This window comes from Mytilus edulis, chromosome 9 (assembly GCF_963676685.1).
Source record: "Mytilus edulis chromosome 9, xbMytEdul2.2, whole genome shotgun sequence".
NCBI lineage: Eukaryota > Metazoa > Mollusca > Bivalvia > Mytilida > Mytilidae > Mytilus > Mytilus edulis.
This window is the reverse complement of record NC_092352.1, coordinates 40,161,974-40,186,881: the sequence shown is the minus strand read 5'-3', so window position 1 is coordinate 40,186,881 and position 24,908 is coordinate 40,161,974. Positions and strand designations below refer to the sequence as shown.

General features: G+C 30.5%; 1 protein-coding gene across 2 annotated transcripts; it reads left to right on the top strand.

Moving 5' to 3' along the window:
- Nucleotides 1-164: 164 nt before the first annotated feature.
- LOC139488308 (nuclear pore complex protein Nup85-like) lies at nt 165-24,705 on the top strand. Of its 2 annotated transcripts, none has more exons than XM_071273806.1 (22): nt 165-252; nt 1,949-2,048; nt 2,418-2,519; nt 3,268-3,331; nt 9,176-9,246; nt 9,662-9,775; nt 10,666-10,784; nt 11,202-11,327; nt 11,934-12,059; nt 12,433-12,564; nt 13,558-13,664; nt 15,386-15,469; nt 15,779-15,844; nt 16,203-16,253; nt 17,415-17,515; nt 19,294-19,379; nt 20,064-20,095; nt 20,475-20,575; nt 21,588-21,687; nt 22,808-22,859; nt 23,413-23,511; nt 24,335-24,705. In XM_071273806.1, the coding sequence occupies exons 1-22, from the start codon at nt 223-225 to the stop codon at nt 24,437-24,439; spliced, it is 1,968 nt and encodes a 655-aa protein (XP_071129907.1). In that variant the 5' UTR covers nt 165-222; the 3' UTR covers nt 24,440-24,705. The 2 variants fall into 2 exon arrangements, with proteins under 2 accessions (XP_071129907.1, XP_071129908.1); XM_071273807.1 differs by lacking the exon at nt 165-252 and adding an exon at nt 313-342.
- The last annotated feature ends 203 nt before the right edge of the window (nt 24,706-24,908 follow it).

Sequence of the window (24,908 nt, the reverse complement as noted above, 5' to 3'; positions counted from 1 at the left end):
GGGTACTTGACTCCGATCTCAATAGTTTGGTGTTTTGTAAAATAACTAAAAACTGGTTGTTTTTTTTTTAGATATGTACAACAAAAAACCAGTTTCTAAATCATAATTTTATTAAATATTGCATACAAAAGTTTTTTTTTTAATGTAAAGTTAAAAGGAAACATAGCATCAGATCCAGAATATTTATTTTAGAATGCCCCTTATTAAAGGGAAATAACCAAAATGGCCGAGCGGGAAAAAGTCTATTGCCAGGTTTTCATTTTAATAATTTAATCACTTCAATTCAATTGTTACATCAAACAGAATTTTCAACAAGTTTCGGCTTCAATGTTTCTTTCAAATGTTGTTATTTGTTCATTTAATCACGTCTTTTTCTGAACCTTTTACCACTTTTCATAAAAAGATTTTGACCCTCTCAAGAAATCTTAAAACAAATATTTTTCTATTTACGTACTCTTTGGATCAGCTTCCATCTTGCTGAAATATATAGAATATGAAGTTTATACAAACAACTGATACATATGAATAAATCTTTTTTCCTAAACAGTCGAATAAAAACACAGTTTGCGTCATAAAAACATTATAATTTACATGTTTGCAAAGTCAGTTATTTTTTTTCCTAGTATGGGAAAGACTGGTGTCATAATTGGTAATATTTGGGAGTTGAAAGATCATGTATTTTTGTCAGGGATCTCCATAGATGAAAATTAAACGATGGAGGAACTACTGTGTCTATGTTGTACAGTGAAGGGCGATCGAAACTATTTAATCCCTCCACCTAAGGATTGGTGAACAGGCTAATTCATTGCTTATTTAATTATATTTATTTGAATTTTCATTATAAATAGAAGTATAAATACTTTTAATAATTGCCGTTTTTAACCATTCAAAAGCCAAGCCTTCATGGTCTGTAACTGGATTATTAATTGATTTATTTAATCTAAATTATCATAAGCATTTGCGGAAACTTAGTTGAATAATTCGACAAATGAATCGTCTATCTTCAGATAGTATTCTCCTGTCTGGTTTGTTGATCTACCTGTACAAGTGATTAGCGATCTTATCCGGATATCCCTCAGGCGTCAGAACTGTATTGAATTATAATATAAGCCTGAGGTTTATGCAATTACATGCATTTGATTATAATTGCTAAAAACAATGCTGTCGGGCTATAAAAACGATAACAGTTTTGAACGATAGCAAAAGACAATTTAACGATGGCGCAGGTCATTTGACGATGGCGCGAGACATTTGAACGATGGCGGGGCGCCATCGTTAAACAGGCCATGGAGATCCCTGTTGTCCTGAAAGGCAATTTTATTTTTTTGTATGTTGCCTTGCCACCTCGAATAATTCTGTAATGTATGCTCCTGTTCCAAGTCAGGAATCTGTATTCAGTGAGAGTGGTGACTGGACAGTCTGCGCCAAAAACTTTTACATCTTCTAGTCCTGAATCTAAATATCAAAACTTGTCCTTTTATGACGATATAAAATATTGAAAATTTTCACTAGTCCGATACAGGAAGTGTATTCACTATTGACATTTGTTTTGAATTTTAGGATTAATTTATTATTATTGAACAAAAAGTCATTTGAACACAGTGTGCTGTGAAACACAAGGACACAAGACTTTCTTATTACATTTGGATTAGATAAACACATACATGTAGTACAACATGTACAATGTAAAAAAGAAAAACAGAAGAAATCAATCTTGAAATCAATTATTATATAGTTGTTCCATAGGAAGCAAATGTATGAGAGACATGAAAAACATATAATTAGATTTTTTTACTACAAAATGAATTCCCTATTATCCTTATTTCACATTGGCCTTTTACATCTTTGCTAAACATTATTGATTTTGTTCTGTGTTGAAGACCTTGGCTTGTATAATATATATGCATTAATTTTGTTGTTAATGATTATACTTTTTGTTCATTTTCAGACAATATATGACCCAGCATGTACTGCAGGGCTACAGTCTACATGGGGATTTGGGAACCAGCTTTTTGTATTTCCTGGAAGAAAACCCACCTTGTATCCAGGTATTTGTTACATGTACTTGTATTATAGATTAAATATCACATTAATTAATCTTCATATGTTTTCTTTGCTTTAACCTTTTTCTTTGATTTTTTTCTCTTAGACAGTTTTTTTTCTGGTCAACAGATCGATAGGAGTTTTTCATGAGACCATATATGGACATAATAATTTGTATGAAATTTGTTCACAATGTGTATCTTAACCTTTTATAAATTGTGACTTGGATGGAATGTTGTCTCATTTTAACACTCTTACCACATCTTCCTATAATATCTATTATGTATTTTTGTCATAATGTGTAAATGTATTCTTGTCATTATGTGTATTGTATATTCTTGTCACTGAAATGTTTGTATTATTTTCTGTTGTAGAAAATCAGTTACACTGTAGAAGATTACAAGAGATCAGGGAAGTGAGATGGGATATAGATTTATATCATCCAGTCATGAGAAAGCTTGTAAATGAATCTCATAGTAAGTAGATCTATCTTAATCAAGAGAAAGTTTTGAATCTCATATAGTGAGTTGTTGGAATACAAATCAACACAAATCATGAAACAGTTTTTCATTGACTAACATAGTGAGTTATTGGATCTTATATTCTTAATGGCATCCATTTAAAAAAACTGTCAATCCCTGAACAAAATTGTCTGTTTAATATGCATAAGTCTAGAAAAAAAGATATAAAAGCATAAATTATTCATTTTGTATTGAACAGATATAATGAAGAAAAAAAAATTGAAACTTTTGACGGCTGCCTACTAAGTCAAATCTAAGTCATGATTACAAGCTTAAGCATATACCTGAAAACGAAAAATAATGATTATGCATAGTTTTTCCATTGACAAGATTTAAGTTATTTCCCTTTTAAGCCATACTAGTGGGGCAATGTGTAAAAATTCTTGTAAATCAACCAAATTCAATTTGTAATACAGACTGTTGTGTCCAGAATCAATTTCATTTATTTATTTATTGTACCCTGCTAAATTCATAACCACAATCTAGTATTAAAGTATCTTTCTGTAAGTCTGAATAAACAGTGAATAAGTTATTTACCAATAATTTTTTTTAAAGATGTCCAAAGCTCCAATTTCATACTACATTGGAACACATTTTGATACAAAAAGTATGTAAAACGAGAAATTTCTGACAAAATTAAAAAAAAACCAACATATTTGATAGCTGACTGTATACACTTAAATGTGTTATTTTTCTATTTTAGATATTTTTGTCATGCTACAGAAACATGCAGCAGAAAAGGCTGTTGGAGGAAGTATACATCCATTGTAAGTGTCTGAACATTTAAGGAGGTTTCGAGGGTACAAACAAATTCAGCAAAAATTGAAACATTTTTTTCATTACAAATTTATTTATTACACTATTAGTTGTTACTTTATGCAAGGATTTGTATAGTAAGAAGGATTGGAATCTCGCGGTTTATCGTAATCTCTTCCGCGGCGAGACTTCGGTACTCGCCACTATTACTACTACTACTACTCGTCACTTACGATATCAGAACGTGATTTTTTGTACACATGCATCGAGTTGTGTTCTTATTTTTGTCATGTATAGACAATGTTGTAATGGTTAAGGACTTTATTCATTCTTAAACGTAATAATTATTGATTTTCACTCAAGTTTCAATTGACGAAAAAGCATAATTTAACTGTTTTATTTGATGGACATTGTAATGCAATGTGAATAACGGCAGTTGACAATGTGTTTGTATGTTAACTTCTGTATTTTTTTTTATCTTCAGTCAATTGTCAAAGAAATTTAAAAAAATCTTATTCTTGTAAATTATGTCATTATAGTTATATGCGAATTTGCATCTTCGGAAACTCTTTCAAAAACTTTCAATCTCGGGAAACAGGTGCAAAACATTTTTTTGTGGCAAAAAAGAACTGACAACACATTTCAGAACGAATTACTGCATTGCGTTTTATATACATAGTGGCTAGTCATTATCATAAGTTTGGAACACGTACTGTTACAGAGGGAGCCCACTGGACTAAACCCTATAAAACTGACTCTGCATGTTACTGTAGCAGGTTTCAATCATCATAAACATATATAGGCATAAAAGAAACGTTAGCCAGTGTGTTATAAATTATCAATGCAAGCAAAAAAATTTAATTGTACTGATAACATGACATCTTTAAATGTACTTTTGTTTCTTATCAGAGCACTTTCATCAATTTGTGCATGAATTTGATAGGGCAATTTTATAGTGTCAGCTCTCTGTCATACATGTCATACATGTATAACGGCCTCTCAAGTAGTCAGTCATGGAATTATTCCTGGTTATGTATTATTCACGTATAATACAGAAATTAACATGAAAAGAGCGACGTGTCATATATCAAAGAAGACTATCTTTTTCTGATTGTACATTGGTACACTTTCATATGAGGTACGCAACAGCAGTTTACATCAAGTATTAAAACAAAAGTAATACTTTTCTGTTTGTAATTTCATGCTTGGTAGGTCTAAACTGTAGTGTATATAGATATTTGTCAATAAATGTCTTTGTACGTCATGTAAACATAACTAAAATGTTTCTTGTCTAACAGAAGATACTTTTTGTACAATTTTGCCTTGTATTGACTTTATAGCGCACAGTTACTAATATGCATGTACAACACTGACTTTTGTCTATCAAGGAAAGATTGAATAATTGCTTACCGGTACTTCAACATCATTTGAACTTTGGTGAACTGAGCTGTCTCATTCGATTGACAATCATACCACATCTCTTTACTCTTAGGTCTTAACTTCAAATTTGGTATAAAAACTATTTTTACAATAAATGTCTTTGTTAAGACGTACATGTACATGATAACTATAAAATGGTTATTGTCTAACAGAAGATACTTTTTGTACAATTTTGCCTTGTACATGTATTGATTTTATAGCTCATAATTACGAATATACTGTATAATACATGTAAAACAATTTTTGTCTATCAAGATAAGAAATAACAATAGATTGAATAATTGCTTACATCAACATCATTTGTTTCTTTGGTGAACTGAGCGGTCTCATTCCATTGGCAATCATACCACACAGGGGCGGATGCAGGAATTTTCGAAAGGGGGGGGTGCTAACCCAGGGCAAAGGGGGGGTGCAAGGGGTGCAAAACATATGTCCCGATACAAATGCATTGATCGGCAAAAATAAAGGGGGGGTGCGCACCCCCGGAACCCCCCCCTGGATCCGCCACTGTCACATCTCGCATCTCTTAACTCTTATGTCTTAACTTCAAATTTGGTATAAAAACAATTTTTTGTGCATGTATTATGTATGGGCTGTTGGTTTCATGTGATAATATTTATCGACCTGCTATGCTGCATGGGTTTTGTTGATGGTGATTGACATACATTCATTGATTCAATCATTGTACATGTAGACTACTAGTTTTTAAAATCTTCATTTAATATTGAATGGATAGTTGTCTCATTTCAATCATATCCCATGTCTCCTTGCTTATTTTACTACACATACATGTACATCGTCAATATACACTCAACACCAAGCAGATTTGAAGTATTAAATGAATATGGCATGTAATGGAATTTAAAAGAAGATGTTCAATGATTTATTTTTATATTAAAATATAGAAATAATCCAATTTAACCCGGGTATCACATGATCATCTATCAAGTCACTATCAAAGTTCCCTACACACAAAGCGTAGCTTTCAAGTTTAGGTAGAAGAGATTAAATGTTAATGATCCAATGAAACATTGTTGGTATATCCTCCATAAATGATATTCAGAGGAACGTTCTGGTCAAAAGTGGCATTCAGTTGTACACTAGTATTTCTATTTGAAGGCATGCCATATATACATCATGTATATATGTTAGTCCACATGATTAGTGCATGAATGGCCAACTGCTGTTTGCACACAACTGCTTATACTTTTTTGGGGACTTGAATCCTTGTGCCTAGACTTTTCTTCTTAACATTCACCAGTTTGAGCATTTTGGAAAATACTGAAAAAAAGGTGTAATATAGTTACATGTGGCAATAATAATACAATATCATATGGCTTAAACAATTCCAATATCAAATATGTCCTTAACAATAGCAATACTACCTCAAGATCTCTGCTCGAACAATTATATTTGCAAAATTTATGTTAGATTTCTATGGGTTTATGCAAATTCAGGAATAATTTATATTTGTAGCAATGTTTCTATTGTTTTAAAATAAAATATTTTGCAATATTGTAGGATCAAAAGATGTCGCAAACAAACAAAAAATCAAAAATAACAATAAAAGGAATAAATGTTAGATATTTTGGATAACAGAATATCCTTTATATATTATATATATATATATATAAAACTCTAACTGGACTTGACTGAAGTATAGTTTAGAGCAGTTCGGTCTAGAAAAGATAAAGCTCAGGTACATTTGTAATGCACAGGTTTAAAAAATTATGACGTCTTCCTATTTTAATTATTTGCTTTGACACCGTTGCAGGAAATAATCTTGCAAGGCTATTTTGATTTTTGCTTTGACACCGTTGCAGGAAAACATCTTTCATTGTTGGATTTGAAGTTGTTGCAGGAAAACATTATTTAGCCTAGCAAAATGCCATAATTAACAGGCATAATAATTAATTGGACTTAAATTTGTAATGCATTTGATATGTGGTATAAACAGATAGAGAAGAAGGGAGTCCATAATAATAACATGCATAATAAAAGGGGGGCAGTGATTTATAATGAAAACCAAAACAGCACTACCCATACATCATTAAAGGCATTAAAGTAGATGAGCTGTGTTGGTGTATCATTATTTTGATGTCAGTAAAAATGTACATTCATTTGTCCACAATGTACGTTCACAATACCATGATGCTGGTAAACACTGGGCTGAACATTTGAAAATATTACCATCCATGCATTGTCCCTTTCCACATCTGCAAAGGCAAATCTATGGAGTTTTCTATGGAACATGGCTAGTTAAAATTGATGTAAAACTATTTCAAAACACATGATTAACGATTTCATTTCGGTATAAATAGGAAGGAAGTATCAGATTATTATGACAACTGGATCCCCTCCCAATTTAGGCCTGGTAAATTGCGATTCATCTGAGAACCACATTGATGTTTAAAGACAGAAAAGTATCACAATTCCCTTATTTAGCGGTTTGAGCTTTCTTCAATACACTTTATCACCAATGTTTTACGTTTGTAAACATGTTTGAACATTAATCTAGGCCAATTGTAGAACTTTATTCATTTTTCCCAAGCCACCCCCATTTTCGCTCCAGAACGCCATTTTTGTTGTAATCAAGTCAAAGAAACGTAAAAAAATAGGAAAACTAATGCATCAATCACTACGAAATTTACTCAATACACGAAGAAATCATATATCTATCAGAAAATATAAATTTTATCACTCATCTCCGTTTTTTGAGGAAGGAGTATAAATATAGAAAATGATGATAGGACCGCCCAATAGGCGGGATAGGGTGAGGTCACTTCGGTCAATATGCAAATTAATTCTATGGAGCCGTGTATTCTTACTGCGATCGTAAAAGTTATTAATTACACCAGAACCCTTTTAAACTTCTTATTTCAAGCATAAAATTTGATAGATATGGATTGTAATACTTACATATCGGGTGTCAATTTGTTTAGGTGATGCAAATGTCCGCCATTAATCAAGGCACATTGAGCATTTTCCAGATGCATCACGGGTAATCTCACAAAATCTCGCGCCGCAGAAGATATTATACTACAGTCTATGCAAAAGTCCACCAGATTCCAATCCTTCTTACTATACAAATCCTTGCTTTATGATATGGTACACAAATCAACCAAAAAAATCAATTTGTGTTGGTCCCAGATGACTTTTTAAATGTTTATATCATTGAAAAAGCTGCAAATTATCTCCCTTTGGTGGAAAAAAATGCGGGTTTTTTTTGCATTAAATTTGAAATAACATTTTTCAACTCATTGTTGACCTATATATTTTTTTGTTTAATTTCACTTTACAAACTAAGCTGTTGTAAAATTTAAGTGATTTCTGTAATTTCATTCTTTTTTTTCTTTCGATATTACTTTTTTCTCTCCCATTAGTTCAACAGAAAAAAAAGTACCTTAACAAAAATGCATGCTTCTTTCGATGCTAGATTGTGAGCTTAAATGAATGGTGACCCCATTATCTTATTTTATTTTTCCATTAAGTATAGGATAGAGTTTATTTATAGAAAAAAATAGCAAAATCCTATATTTGAAAAAAAAGATTTATACCTGTGAGCCACCTTAATTAAAACATTTGTAAATTGAATGAAAATCATGCATAAAAAAAAAGATTTTTGGAATTGAAATGGCTGTTTAAGAAGTATTTGTATAGGTGAATATGAAGGCTTTTCAATGGTAACATATCAGACTTAAGTTAGGGTTAGGTTGACTGAGAAGTAAAGTGGTCTGCAATACTGCTAATTTGTATATACATGTAGATTTAATGGTCCACTTTAGATAATAGCATTGTTCATTTGGCTGTCTTGCTGTCAGACTAACCATTTCATATCAGTTTAAAGTTACCATGAAGTCAGAAGATGTAGTCCAATCAAATTTAAACCATGTACACGTGTACATGTTACTGTGAACTTTTAAAATTATTGGCAACATTACAGTTTTGACCTCAATATTACACTGTAACAGTTCACTTAAACATTGAAATAAATAGTGTAAAACATTATCAGGATAAACTTTTTGTCAAAGTAGTAAACAATAAAATCATGGTCATATAAAAAAGAAGATGTGCTATGATTACCAATGAGACAACTGTCCACATGAGACCAAAATGACACAGACATTAACAACTATAGGTCACTGTACGGCCTTCAAAAATGAGCAAAGCCCATACTGCATAGTCAGCTATAAAAGGCCCCGATATGACAATTTAAAACAATTCAAACGAGAAAACTAACGGCTTTATTTATGTACAAAAAATGAACAAAAAACATAACACATAAACAAACGACAACCACTGAATTACAGGCTCCTGACTTGGGAGAGGCACATACATAAATAATGTGGCGGGGTTAAACATGTTAGAATTAATGATATGATAACAAAGTTGTAGTGTGCCTATTATTTTTTTAGAATACTGAAATCAAGTAGACAATATATTGCAGTGTTAATAGCTTACAGTGATGAATTAAAGAAGCTAGCTGGTAGTGTATAAATAGAATTAGAAATATAACATAGTCAAGAAAGAACAAACAGCCATGACTTTACAATGAAATTTTTATGAATTTTAAAGAGCATTATGAAAAACTAATAGGATAAGTGTCTAGGGAAACAATAACAATCTGTCAAAAAAAAAAAGTTATTAACACTGACAAAAAAACTTTTACTTGTGAAGGTAAATAACAGAAGATGTGGTATGATTTCTAATGAGACAACTCTCCACAAGAGACCAGATGACATAGAAATTAACATCTATAGGTCACCATACAGTGTTCAACAATGAGCAAAACTCAAGTATACTGCATAGTCCGCATTCATGAAATAATGTTAAATAGAATTAATTGTTGATTATTGAGAATATATTTGTTTCTTGTATTAAATGAAATGTTTTCATTGTAGATGCAACTATAGATGAAGACAAGAAGGAGAATTATTTAGATTTATTACGTTTGTTAAAGATGTCAGAACTTATCTGGAGTTTATGTGAAATATTGTTTCTCGACAGTCCTGCTGGTAAATCTTTCTTTATATGTAATATTCACAAGTGGATTCAGTGTGTATTCAGGGGCGGATCCAGCCATTTTAAAAAGGGGGGGTTCCTAACCCAGGACAAAGGGGGGTTCCAACTACATGTCCCCATTCAAATGCATTGATCGTCCAAAAAAAAGGGGGGGTTCCAACCCCCGGAACCCCCCCTCTGGATCCGCGCCTGGTATTGTATCAGGTGGAATCTGTTGATTAATCAATCTGACTGTAACATTTCAATTTCTAATGAATATGAGATTTGTTTAAAGCATTGCCAAAAATGTCACCAGTTTTTGCTATAAAATTTAAAAATTTGACTCATCTTTTAATGTAACATACCTTATAGATTTCTACTTATTTCATAGCTTTTGAAATATACATCATACTATAAGGGGGCTTGACTACTACTTTATATGACTTGTATGAGATGTTCATTTGCATCATTCTGACATTTTTATATAAAAATGGTATTTTCATTATGACATCAACAACCTCTAGATTGACTAGAAAGTATATAGATATATTAAGAAGATGTGGTATGAGTGCCAAATATTCATCCAAGTCACAATTTGTAAAAAGTAAACTATAATAGGTGAAAGTATGGCTTTCAACACATGACCTTGGCTTACAACAAACAGTAAAGCTATAAAGGGCTAAAAAAAAATCATGTGTAATACCATTTAAACAAAAAAAAACACCTGTCTAATTTATATATAAAACTAGAAACAAGAAACACTTATGAAGCACAAAAACAAACCTGACGACAACCACTGAACAACAGTTCCTGACCCTGGACTTATTATGTATAAGATCGTTGTTATGGTTATATTGTAAACTAGGAAATGTCTTTTCTCAAAAGCATTTGTTTTGTATTACAGGAGGGTTAGTGATAACACAGTTATTAGATTGGATAAGAATTCATTTTACTGATGAAGAGACAATTTTGCAGATCTTACAAGAAGACAGACCAGATAGTCATCAATTCTACTGGGATTCAGTAAGTATCATTATTTGGTTGTTTTATGGGTAAAGATTTCATTAAATGCAATCAGAACCCTATGGTACTGACTATATATCTAAATCTTCCAAGGTTGATCACAATCTTTGAGATACACAAAAAACCTTATCCATGAACATTTCCAGAAATCTATCAATGAAATTTGTGCTCAGATATCTGTTCTAAAAAAATCATTGTAAAAGTATTCTATGAAATTGAAGTTATCTTCCATTATCCATAAATGTAGTTGAATCAACTTCAACCAATGCTTCATACAATACAATGCTCAAGTTTACTTCTGATTGATAAATTAAAGCAATCTTTACCCGTCAGTGTAAGTACTTTGATTTTATTTTCTGCAAAGGCTAAAAAAAAAGAATTAATTTAGAAAAAAATACCCACTCATTTTCTTTCCAGGTATATAGATTGGTATTACAGGGTCAGATTGATCATGCTAGACGAGTACTTTCAAAACACACAGCAGCATATTCGGATAACTTCCAGAGCATAGATGATCTCTTGAAAAGAATGCCTATATTTTCTGTAAGTTATCAGGATTATTTAAGTTTACTTTTTGTAGCTTGATTTTGCCAAACATTCAATCTTACTGCAAAAATATAAGTCATATGAATCAATTTAAAAAAAAAAATTCTAACAAAATTCTGAATAATCTTTCAGTTTATATATCCTTGTTTTGAAAGTTCATATACTGTAACAGTTGACACATTCATTATGATGTTATCTTTTAAATATATATGCCACGTTAGTGTTAGATCAAGATAACATAGATCTCTAAACATGAACATTTGATAGTGTGCAAGCAAATCATATTTTCAAGTGGGCTGTTTGTAAATATCACCTACTCAAGTGTTTAATACATACATTAGTAAAAAAGACAATAAAACTCTTTTGAATCTCTGATTTGATAAACTTCTGGACTTAGTTTTTTTATTCTCAACAACCTCTATTGACTTTCCAGCTTTTATATCCTAGCAGGACATCTTGCTTCTTAACTTTCACCTATCACACTTCTGATACATGTATCCCAAAATAACGTTAAAAAGCATCCAGACAAATGATGGTGTCAAGAATGGGTAAACAGTTCTGAATTTATGTAATATAACATGTAGCTGATATTTCTGTTTTCAGCAAATGTCCAGAGGACACTCTGTAGCAGAATTTGACATGAAATGGAGACATTGGCAGGATGATGCACAGAGAAGATTAGAGGAACAAGAATTTGCTGCAAATAAACAAATACGAACTATCTGCAGGGTAATTTTATAGATTTGATGTACCGTAGATCCAACATCATTTATAGGATACTTATATTTATAGTGGATTTGTGGTTACAAGTGATTAGCATATTTAAATGATCAACAAAAATAATCAAATACACAGGAAAATGCAGTTTTCCATTAATCCATGAAAATTAAATGAATTCATAAAACATTACTTTTTTTAATATCTTATGCAATGATTTATTCTTTATTACATACCCACACAACAAGACAGCGAAAAAGTGTTCAAAAATGTTGCTTTTGTCAAATTCAAAATGGAATTTTACCTTTCTTAGGATTGCCATTGTTTTGTAACTAGATGTTTTGCTCATCTGAAATTTTAAATTTCATTAATATGTCTATTGCAGATTTTGGCTGGGGAAGAAGCAGTTTTTACAGAATTGCAGGATATCTGTGGGACATGGTACCATATGTTAGTGTCCAAAATGTTATATCAACACCCTACAGTGAAAGCCATAGATCTTCAGTATTATGTACAGGTAATAACTCAAGTATTAAATCAACATACATTCAATTTCAGCAATAGATTTTCGTTATAACTCATGTATGAAAGTTAGTAGATGTTGGGTGATTGCCAATGAGACAATTGTCCGTTAACCCCAGAATACAAAGATGTGAACATTACAGGTCGATGTACAGCCTTCAATAATGAACAAAACAGGTACTGTACAGTACATAAACTTCTGGAACTACCAAATGTGAAACAATTTAAAAGAAAACCAATGAAAGGTTGTACTTCTATAACCAAAAAATAATTATGGCAGTCTCCAACCAAAAACCTCAACAGTTAGTGCTTAAAGACCTTTTAAAGTATTTTTTATTGGTAAATGTTGAAAGTATTTTATTAATATTCAACTGTTTCAGATATAAATCATTGGTATTAAATTCAGGTACATTTCTTCTTTATTGTATCAAAAGCATCATAGCACAATTTCACTCATAATTCTCCAGTATTATAATTTGGTTATTGTCTTTAGCACTATGGGTTTATTTGTTTAAGTGGGTACCAATTATTCATGCAAAATTGTAGTGTTTTGGTTTTGGTTGTTCACATTTTTTAAGCCCATAATATATCCCATTTTTTATGGATTGAGGGCTGAAAAAAATCTTTTAAAGGAATGAAAATGAAACCACAGTACGATATTAACTATCATCAAATCCTCTAAATCTTTAGTATTCAGAATGATACCAAAAAAACATGAAACACCAAGACAAGGATAATCATAAAATGTCAGTTAAGAAATTTTGAAAGCATGAATAATGATAATGTCACTTGATTTACCCATTAAAATTTACTTTTAGTTATAATCCTTATAAATTTGAAAGGTGTTTATGAAATATCAGCAATGTTAAATTTGTCAATGACGAGAGTAAATCTTAAGTTACCCATGAAACCCATCAGGTCATGAGAGTTATGCCAAAATTCAACCTATCCCATGTTAATCATGCTTTTAAAACGTTTTATATTGTAGAGTTGTTTAGATGTTTACAGAAATAGTCAACAGAGATTAGGAGAGTTAGATAATATATTATTGGTAGCTTTAGAGTTTGATATACATCAGGTTATAAAGGAAAGCAGGTAATTTCTCCAAATTTTTTTTTAGTAATAACAGTAGTATACTTACATTTTCTTCATTGTCATACATTCTATTGGTAATTTTTTTTTACCATATAATGATGGTCCAAAGAAAGGCCACTGTAAACTAATGCATTTGTGTAAATACAATATTTCTGTATAATATGTCCTTTTAAGCTGACTTCAAAGCAATATGATTTCAAAAATTTTCAATTATGTATGCCCCACTGTAGGCAGATGGGCATTAAGTATTGCCTTTGAATATCCATCTTGTTTTATTTCCACACTCTAACCAAAATTTGCTTAATCCAAATTTTATGAAACACAAATCATAATGCTAAGGACCAAATCTAGCAGACAAGTTAAAATTTGAGCTTGGAGTCATGTACCATTTTAGAGTTACACCCCTTTATAATAAGAAAAATTGCAATTGTTTTTGTGTGCACTATAATGTAATTCAAATGTATATTTAGTTTATATAAACTTTGGTAATAAAGATAGATATATATAACTTAAATCTGCATCTACCAAATTTTATGAACTCAGACATAGTGCTAAAAACCAGAAGTTGCAAACAGAGTCCAATTTGGATAGCAATTCAATTACTGTTCTAGAGCAATGCCCCAGTATAGTTTGGAAAATTGTGAATTTTGTTATTTCTGCACTCTTACATAAATTTGCATCATTTGAATTTTATGAAACTTTTAATATACACGATGCAAAAGACATGTTATAATATTTGAAATAGCTCTCACTGCGATATAGCCTTTTTATGCTGATGTGACGTAAAGCAATCATCAATCAATCCAATCACAATGTGAAAAACCACAACACACATAGTTTGAATTTAGGCATTTATATATTTACCGTCTTAGAGTTATGCCCTTTAAAACTTGGAAAATTGCAAAGCTTGAGCAGGGGCATTCATGTAGTCACACACATTCTTTATTTTCTTTAAATTATTTTTAGCTCACCTGGCCCGAAGGGCCAAGTGAGCTTTTCCCATCACTTGGCGTCCGGCGTCCGTCGTTGTCGTCCGTCGTCGTTAACTTTTACAAAAATCTTCTCCTCTGAAACTACTGGGCCTAATTAAACCAAACTTGGCCACAATCATCATTGGGGTATCTAGTTTTAAAAATGTGTGGCGTGACCCGGCCAACCAACCAAGATGGCCGCCATGGCTGAATTGGTAATTTTAAGGAAATTTTGCCGTTTTTTGTTATTATCTTGAATATTATTATAGATAGAGATAAACTGTATACAGCAATAACGTTCAGCAAAATATGATCTACAAATAAGTTTACATGACCAAAATAGTCAATTGACCCCTTAAGGAGTTATTGCCCTTTATAGTTAATTTTTAACATTTTTCATAAATTTTTGTTAATTTTTAGAAAATATTTTCCACTGTAATTACTGGGCCAAGTTCATTATAAATAGAGATAATTGTAGCAACAAGAATGTTCAGTAAAGTAAGATCTACAAACACATCACTATCACCAAAACACAATTATGTCATGAATTTATCCGTGTCCATTGTTTAAAATGCACAAGACCAAGGTGGACGACACAGGCTCTTTAGAGCCTCTAGTTAAAAGAAATGTTTATATTGATGTTATTTTTCTACTCATGAGAACCATGTTTTATAGTATTTTGATTATAAGTAACCTGTTGATTTTTGGTTCATATTACAATCCCATAGAAATTTATATTTTTTGTTTCAGCTCTATGTTCAGTAATTGGTGGTTTGTGGCACATCTTACAGACTTATTACAACATTGTGGTCAGTTGGAAGCTCATAAACTACAGTAAGTACAAATTGATTTACAGTAGTTTATAATAAAGAAAATGTTAAAAGACAGGGAAATTTTAATCTGTCAAACTTGAATTTTGTTTTTGATAATTTTTATGTTCAAATTCCAAACATGTAGCAATCATATTTAAATAAAAATATATTGAGGGGCAATCTGTTATTGTCAACCATTTTCCTAAGCATTCAATACACACTATATATTCAAATATTCTACAGAACTTCTGCATAAAATATGAAAGGTAGAATTTGTTTATTTACAAAACAAAAATGTTTTATTCATTAATTAATTATTTTTACATTTCAGATATGGTTCAAATTTAAGAGAATTTTTATTATTAGACTATGCAAGTAGTCTTATGTCTAATAAAAGGTAAGGCACAGTTTTTTTCTCCCTTTTTATTGAATACAATTTCTAAAGACAATGATTGGATTTTATGAAAAACATTTCCTCATTTGATTAAGAATTAAAAGTCTTTCTTAGTTATGTATTTCTTAAAAGCTTTGACAATATGAACATTTTTTCTCTTGTGGATAATAATGAACAGTGTGTTGTATGGGCCTTTGGCCTAATTTTCTAATGAGTAGCATACATGTGCTTCAATTTGTTTTATAGGTAAGAAGTAAGAACATTTTCTCTGTTATTTGTTTTGAAAGATATTTCAAATAATTTCTTTACTCTAAAATATTGTTATGAAATATACAAAATTTATATATTTTTTTTTTATCAGTTTATGGGTTGTTGGTGTGAGTTATTTAGACCATTGTCCTGAATTTGGAAGGTAAGGATGACTCTTTTTTAAAACCGTGAAACAACGATCTAAAACACTTGCTTATCAAAAAAAAATACTATCTGTAAAGATGGATAAGCAGCCACAAGATAACACATTCCCTTTATTTCACTGATTCTTTTTAAACGGTAGATGAGTTGTACTAAGACAACTATTACCTGACATCAATAGCATACTGTAAAGTCAGAAATTATTACGATGTTTTTATTATATTGAAAAATGCAATACGGTTATAATCACAATGATTTAAACTCACATTTTGAATTTTTTAAATGAATGAAACAGTATTTTAAAATTTCAAATCACATTTTAGTCTAAAATGACAAAATTGCTATAATAAATGCATGCCATAATTTCTGAATTTACAGTGTACCAATTTTACAAAAAAAGCGAAAACCAATAGCCACAAAGTATGTCAGATGTAGTAGGGTTGCATAAATGTGGAGGGGTTAAACATGTTGTCTTAGTAACAAGTCTGATTGTCAATCCTCCACTAATAATAGAATAACATAGGATATTGGGTATCTATCCATGTCACAATAACATTATATGTGCATCAAAACAAACTAAAAGCAAAGGAACAGCACTTTTATAGACATTCTCAATCTCAAAGACATAAAGGCCTTCAACACGAAGCAAAAAAAATTGAAAATATGCTACAAAAATATAAACCAGAAAAAAATGTGTTATCTAATTATATTTTCATATCAATGTGACAGAAGACCAAAACACAAAAGATTCCAAAATTTGCGACTTGCACACATTTAAATATTTGTTAAAAGTATTTTTAAGTGACATTTATTCAAAAAAATAAATTCATTGCCATAATTTCTGAGTTTACAGTGTACCAATTTTACAAAAAAAGCGAAAACCAATAGCCACAAAGTATGTCAGATGTAGTAGGGTTGCATAAATGTGGAGGGGTTAAACATGTTGTCTTAGTCACAAGTCTGATTGTCAATCCTCCACTCATAAAAAGAAAACTTTCAAAATTTGACTTTGTGTATTGTTTTTTAAAAGGATTGGTTATTTGATGGTATTTTTACTCTTGTACTTTGATATAAATGTTCTCTGTTCTGTAACATAAATCTTTTCACTTCAATTAATTCCTAATTTCTATTGATTAATATATGTAAATGGATCTATTTGTAGACATTACTTGGAAAATTTTATAGAAAATATGCCTATTGAAACAGAAAGGAAAGCACAGAAATTATTGAATATTTGTAAGGAAAGAAATATGACTGAACAAGGTAATTAGTAGTGTATTTTGATAACCCCAGGAATGTATGTCTTATATAATCTACAGATTGGTTTATCCTGAAAAATAGATTACTTGGAAGTATATTTTAGGTGTAATACCACCATTGATTTTCCCCTATTAGTCTTTGTTAAATTTGCACTTTTCGAAAAAATGTGCAGAATTTATCCTTGTTTCAAATAAAGAAATACTTGGCATGAATAAAGTTTTATCCTGTCCAGTTCTATAGAAAAAAATTCACATAACATTTCATTGCATATAAGAAAATAACCATCATTGGAAGTTAACCAATCAAAGGAGTATGTTCGATAAGGTCCTAAAATGGCCCCCTTTTTTAGCGTAAATTTCAAATTCGAATTTATTGACCAATATCATGATAAATTATATCTAATACATTGGCTAGCTAGAATATAAGCCATTTTGTTGAAAATTTTACGTTTCTGCGTTCTATTATGACGTCACAAGATGTACTCATATTGATTTTTCACGAAAAAATCAATGAAAATGGGTAAATTTCCATAGATTATTGGACAGGAAACAGAGCGCATACGTCGACAACAAAGATATTTTAAAATAATGTTTGTGAAAACATTTCATATGTTTTCTTTGAATATTAAACTTGTCGACGCCTGGGCTCTATGTTTTATGTTTCCTGGTCCTTTATTTGGTTGAAATCAAGCTGATTTTGTCAAATTTCACCAAAATCCCTTATCTTGACCTTTTTGGGATGTAAAAATCAACGTGTTAGAATTGAACTTTGACAAAAACAGTTCTGTTTATCTTTCTCACATGTCTTTAAGGCAACTTAAAACAATTATTGTCTTCTAACTATGAACTTTATAATTGGGGCCAAATATGGCCCTTACCGAACTTACTCCTTTCTCCCCTTATTTTATCTGTGTACAAGGTTTAGTCACCATGTAACCTTAAGATTACAAAATTTTCTATAGAAATCCCAAATAAAAAATAATGGTGTTTTGAAATACCCAAGACATTTGTTTATGACACAGAAATGGTTTTACTGCAATAAAATGTAGGATTAATTACCTACAACTGTCAAATTCAAGGGAATATTTTTTTCGACCTACTTTCGTATACAACCGGATGTGACGTACCATGATTAGGTGGTATTACACCTTTATTTTGAATATATACAAAAGTGGTATATAATAGAATTTATGTTAGCTACCAATTATGTATTAATGAAGTAGTAACTATTCAAAAATCATATATACAAATTTTCTGACATTAGCCACACATATAGATTGCTAGATCCTCTGTATTGAAAAAGCAAGCTCTGTGGTTTGAAAATATCTTTAAAGAGAACTGAGGTTAATAGCTTGTCCACATAGAAAAACTTCAAATAATCAGCAAACTGTTCAAGACATTTAAAACTCAAGCTTAGGACTTCATCACTGAACCTATCCAGTATGTCTGATTTTAGAGGCAGTAAGATAAAATTGGCCATTCCTCCTCCCTTATCAACAAGCTAATGATCAGTCGATCTGTTTCTAAATAATATCTTTTGAACAATTTTGCCGAAATGCTTAAAAGATTGAATGAAACTTGGTCCCATCATTGACAGGGTTATTCTTTCTGTTAATTGTTTTAAAGAACTGTAAAGTGTTTTAAATTTAAACAATAGTTTTTATTTTGGCTGTCGGTGGATGGATCTGGATAAAAAGAAATATCTGTTCAGTTCATAAGCTATCATTTATAAGAAATTTATTGTAGTGTATACAATAATATTTTTTGTTTGTTTATTTACAGCAAGAAGTATATGTAAAGTTGTTGGAATGAGACACCTCAATAATAAAAGACTGGGAGCAGCATTAACATGGTTCTTGAGGTCAAAGGTATGACCATGTATAAATACTTTTACATCCACACACATTTTTGTCCTATTAATTAATTGAAGGAATTGAACATTGTCCTCATGTTAGTCAACTCATGATTTCTGCAAAAGTTGTCATAAATTATTTTTTTTAATTTCAAACAAAACGATTAAAAAAATATTATACTCTATAAGTGGGGGCTATATTTAAATTATCTTTTTCATCTTTTTGCTCATCTAATCATGCAACAAATATGTTAGTCACACTTTTCAAACAGTTTGACAGTAAATAGTTGAATCTTTTTTTTTTTATCAATCAGATACCTACTTTCTTTTTGCTGATATTTCAAAAAAATCAATATGTTGATAGAACACAACTGTACAAATTCTAAATATTTGGTTGGCAGCTCAATAGTGGTGAGCTGTGATTTGTTTGTTCTTTTTGGATTATTCAGACACCAACTAACACTTCAAATTAAATCAGGGGGTATGCTTTGCATGACAACATTTGCATTTTTGTTAAATGAAGATACAGTAAAGTGCTCAAAAGCTCTGCATTTTTAAGGAACTAAAAAGCCTTCTTACATTTTGTATGTTTGAAATAGGTTATAAAAAGTTAATCGATAGAACCTTATTCAGTTCAATGTACAAATCTGGATGAAAAATTATGAATACATATAACTAATTACTTTTTGCATTATTTCAGGATGTTGCCTTTGCTACAGTTATTGCAGAAAAGTAAGTCTTACCTTCAACTTCTCAGTGCATGGTAACATTTATTTGAACCAACTAAGTAATGATTTATGATATTCAAGTTGTGTTCAACATAATACCATGTCAAAGATAATGTGACATATATAGCATTGATGAAAGTAACTGATGAAATTCTTTATGGGAGGGAGTACATTCCATATCTCATAAAATATTTAAAGGTTATTTTGTACTATTATCATGAAATATTCACATTTTTAAATGTATTAAAGATTAGAACAATAGACTGCATCAGCCTCAAATTCAAGGATCACAACAGTTTAGACCAAATTATGATATTGAATTTAAAATGTATTCATATTCCATTTAACATATTTTAACTAATACTGATATGGTTTTTTTACAGATTTTTGTTAGAATACAGTGAAAGTGGTTCCTTTACTAACTTAGATTTGATTGATAATTTAGGACCATCTATGTTGCTGAGCAACAGACTTACATTTTTAGGTAAGAATTAACTTTTTATTTTGTCCAAAAATAATTGTCTGTGAACTACTATAGTCTTCCTTGTAATATAGTCCATTTGCACAAAAGCAATCTATAAATGAAAAAAAATATTAATAATTTCCCCAACTCCATTGTGTTTATTTATAAAAAAATATTATGTTTAACTGAATAACTTTGAGATTTTTCAACACAAAATATTTCGTAATTGTGTTGGCATTTATCTGTAAGAAATGGATTTAGGAAATCATTTTTTAAAGTCCAGTGTACATGTCTAATTGACACATTGTCTTTATTTTTGCTCTGAGCAGTAGATACAGCTCATGACAACAAATTAGATGGAATACTTTGAGAACATGTAGTTTGATTAAAGAGCAACTGAAATAATATCTGTGTACATATTAGCAGTTTAGTTGATTTAAAATTGATAAAACTAAATAAATAGAGATTTATTTTGAAAGAATGAAAAGGCCATACATAAAATTTCAAATTGTCATATATTCCTTGATGTATATATATATTTATATGTTTTAGGTAAAAAGGGAGTTCCCAAAGTTATATTTAGAAAATATATGTATAGTTATAAGATTTGTATTTCCCTCTTGGATGCTATTGTTGGGTATTTCCCTGCTCAGTGTTTTTTTAGCAGTCAAGTTTTAGGAGAGGGTTTATGGTATTGGAATATGTTGGCTTTTCAAGAATTAATTCAAATTTTCAAAATTTCTAAAAACTATCAAATTATTGCTTCAAAAAACACAACTATAAAAACCATTGTTATATATTCTTTTATATTTTTTTTTATTAATTATTAATTACATTGACATAGTTTATCACTAAACGGTTGATGACACAATTGCCATGGCCGTGACGTGACATTGTTGATGAAATAAAGTAGTTCTGGTAAGGAGGTGTGGTAATAGGTTAGTTGAGCTCACATTTATACCTATAGCTTTATCTGTATAGTAAAATAGCTGATAGCAGTATAAGATTATGTAGATATATTTGTATGTTTTAGGTAAATACCGAGAGTTCCATAAGTTATATGAAGATGGAGATTTCTTCGCTGCAGGATCATTATTACTCTCACTTCTAGATTCAAGGCTAGCTCCAAAAGAGTAAGTAATATGGACCCAAAGCTCATGGTGTAATCAGCTTATTTAATTTAGGTACAGAATAGTCTTAAATCCTAAACCGGGGAGCTGATCTTCCTGAAATAAACATCAATGTTTGTTTTATATGATAACTGTAAAAAACCTTTGATAACTATTATATGAAATTTTTCCCAAAATCAAAACATGTTGTCTGTTTTCACTGCCTCCAATACAAATTATTAATTTCATGGATACTAGTAAAAAATAAAATAGCAAAACAACAAATGCAAACTCTTAGGAAAATTCAAAACAGAAAGTCCCTTATCAAATGGTATAATCAAAAGCTCATCAATGAATGGATAACAACTGTCATATTCTTGACTAGGAATATGTATTTTTTTGTGTAGAATAAATAAGTAAAGTTTCATCTTGATCTATAGTAGAATTCTTAGAGGAATGATTTTGAATATGTGGAAATTTTGTGTTTTAGTTTTGAATATCCACTCTAATTAAAGCCATTTCTTTTCATTTTTGTTTTGCATTTACCACATTTTTATGCCCCACCTACGATAGTAGAGGGGCATTATGTTTTCTGGTCTGTTCGTCCGTCCGTCTGTTCGTCCGTCTGTCCCGCTTTAGGTTAAAGTTTTTGGTCAAGGTAGTTTTTGATGAAGTTGAAGTCCAATTGACTTCAAACTTGGTACACATGTTCCCTATGATATGATCTTTCTAATTTTAATGCCAAATTAGAGATTTTACCCGAATTTCACGGTCCACTGAACATAGAAAATGATAGTGCGAGTGGGGCATTCGTGTACTGAGGACACATTCTTGTTTTTTGTCAGTTTGTTAAAGAGTTATCAATCCACAAGTAATTGGAAAGTGGATTTACAAATTAACTATTAAAAGGTAGTTGAGAAAATGATTGATACAACACTTTTATGTCTATTAAATCTGCATTTCATTCCATTTTAATATGACAACCTGATCTTACACTTTTCATGAAAAAAAAATCATTCTTAAAATAGCTATAATATATGACTAAGAATGTAAGCAGGGCAGTTCTTAATATCTTCTCTAGTTTGAAACTATAGCATGTTTTGTAAAAGTTGTCAGTGTATTTTAAGATATTTTTATCTTTCAGATTTTGGTTAACTCTGTTAAAAGATGCAATTCCTTTGCTTGAGGCAAGAGAAGTGAGTTTACCTATAACTAACTACTATTCTTTATATCGCAGTAGACTTAATCGATGAACAAAAAAAAATAACAAAAAAATTGTGTACATACCATGGGATATTTATTTTAAGTTTTGGCCATTTTGTAAAGTTTGAAACTTAGCTTTGATGTGACATTCATTTTGCTTTTAGGTTACAGTTCAACATACATATTTCTCCGAGCCTGAAACTGCTTGGCCAAATTGAACATACTTTTGCATGATTTTTGATTCTGCAACAACTCAACTTAGTTGAACTTCACTTTGCAGTATGCCATGTCTGTTCTAAAGTAAAAACAGCCAATTATTCAATCTGAATTCATTTTCATTATTAAGATGTATTAATATTCTAACCAAAACAACATGTGACATTGTTCATTGGTTATTGTTTAGCACCAAGTCCCAGTTAACATGAATAAACTCATATTGAATTTCTGAAACTCAGCATGTTAGTAATGTCAATATTACTAAAAAAAAAAAAATGCCGCTAACTAAAAGTTTCTGACACCAATATGCTTTTCTTTCCTATATTTCAGTTGATATTTAGTAGTTCTGATACATACCAGTTGATGCACTGTCTTGAAGAACTGACAAAGGAGTTTGATGTTATGAAACAAAAAGATGGAAAGAGAAGGGTAATATGTTAAGAAATATGTTAAAGAGTTAAAAAAGAAGAGAAAAGAGAAATAAATGGTCAATTGAAATGATAAAGAAGAAGTCTCATACCATGGAGGCCCTATTTAGAGACTCCTACAACCAAAGATGGTGAAGAAATTGTTATGAACTTTCGATCTGACATGGATTCAACAATGTAAAATGATCTCCCTTTGGGACACAGAGCTAAAAAAAAAAACCGTCGGATCGAAAATTCATTAAAAAAATCTAAATATATTTGCTAAATTTTTATTGCATGCTGTGTGTATGTTTTTATCTTTGTATTACAGGTAGTGTTCTTTCTTAGACTGTTTTTATTCCCCCATTTATGGACATTATGTTTTACGGTCTGTGCATCCATTTGTCCGTCTGTTATGTCCCGGTTTAGGTTTAAGTTTTTGGTTAAAGGTAGTTTGAATGAACTTGAAACTTAGTACACATGTTCCCTATGATATGATCTTTCAAATTTAGATGCCAAATTAGAGTTTTGACCACAATTTCACAGTCTACTAAACAAAGAAAATGATAGTGTGAGTGGGGTATCTGTGTACTTTGTACACTTCTTGTTATGTTATGTTATGTTTTTTTTAAGTGGCCAAACGCTCCTTATAGCTTGTGTTGTATATTAAACTTATGCTGATTCAAAAATAACTTTTTCTCATCTTATCTTACATGTTGAAATATTTGTATGAAATATTTGTATACAGTAATTGAAAAAATAATAATTGATACACTAAAAATTTTTAAAAGCACAGAAATTTATTTCATTGTCATTTTTGATAAACTTACAATTTGTACTTTCAGTCATTTTCTGAACATGAGAAGGAAAAGCTGGATTTATTGAAATTGGGACTAACAAGAAACTTGTCTAGGGCTATTGTTACAGAGGGTAGTATTAAATTGAGCTGAAATAACATTATTTTCCAGTAATAAATTTGGAGACAGACTTCAAAACAGAATAATGTAAAAAAAAAATCTTGAGAAATGTTATCATGGTTATTTTCTTTATTGAAGAAAATATGAAATTATGTGGATTAAAGTCAAGATTACTGTAAAGTGTTCATGAGTGCTATGTCTTATCAAATGAGACACAAAATAATTGAATGCGGATGGACAAGAAAACTGAAAATGTGAAAGATTAAAATGTATATCAAATAAAATTTGTTTTGTAAGTGTGACTGTCTTTTGATTTTAGCCTTGTGTATATGTATAATAAATATTTTATCTTTCAGCATCACTTTAATATTGGTTATGAAATAAGTACATGGGTTGTTTTTATGTTTTCTATATTTACTATGCTCTGACATCCCACAGCCCCATTTGTTCCTGAAAAGGCCATCCTACATCATTGCATTCTTGAATTTATAGGCAAAGCCCT

Bases quoted from the DNA above. Each gene is read 5' to 3' on its own strand.
- LOC139488308 (XM_071273806.1), top strand. From the start codon at position 223: ATGGCCGAGCGGGAAAAAGTCTATTGCCAG. The intron at 12,565-13,557 runs GTAATAACTCAA...TTTATATTGTAG, and splicing joins ATCTTCAGTATTATGTACAG to AGTTGTTTAGATGTTTACAG. The intron at 23,512-24,334 runs GTAATATGTTAA...TTGTACTTTCAG, and splicing joins AAAAAGATGGAAAGAGAAGG to TCATTTTCTGAACATGAGAA.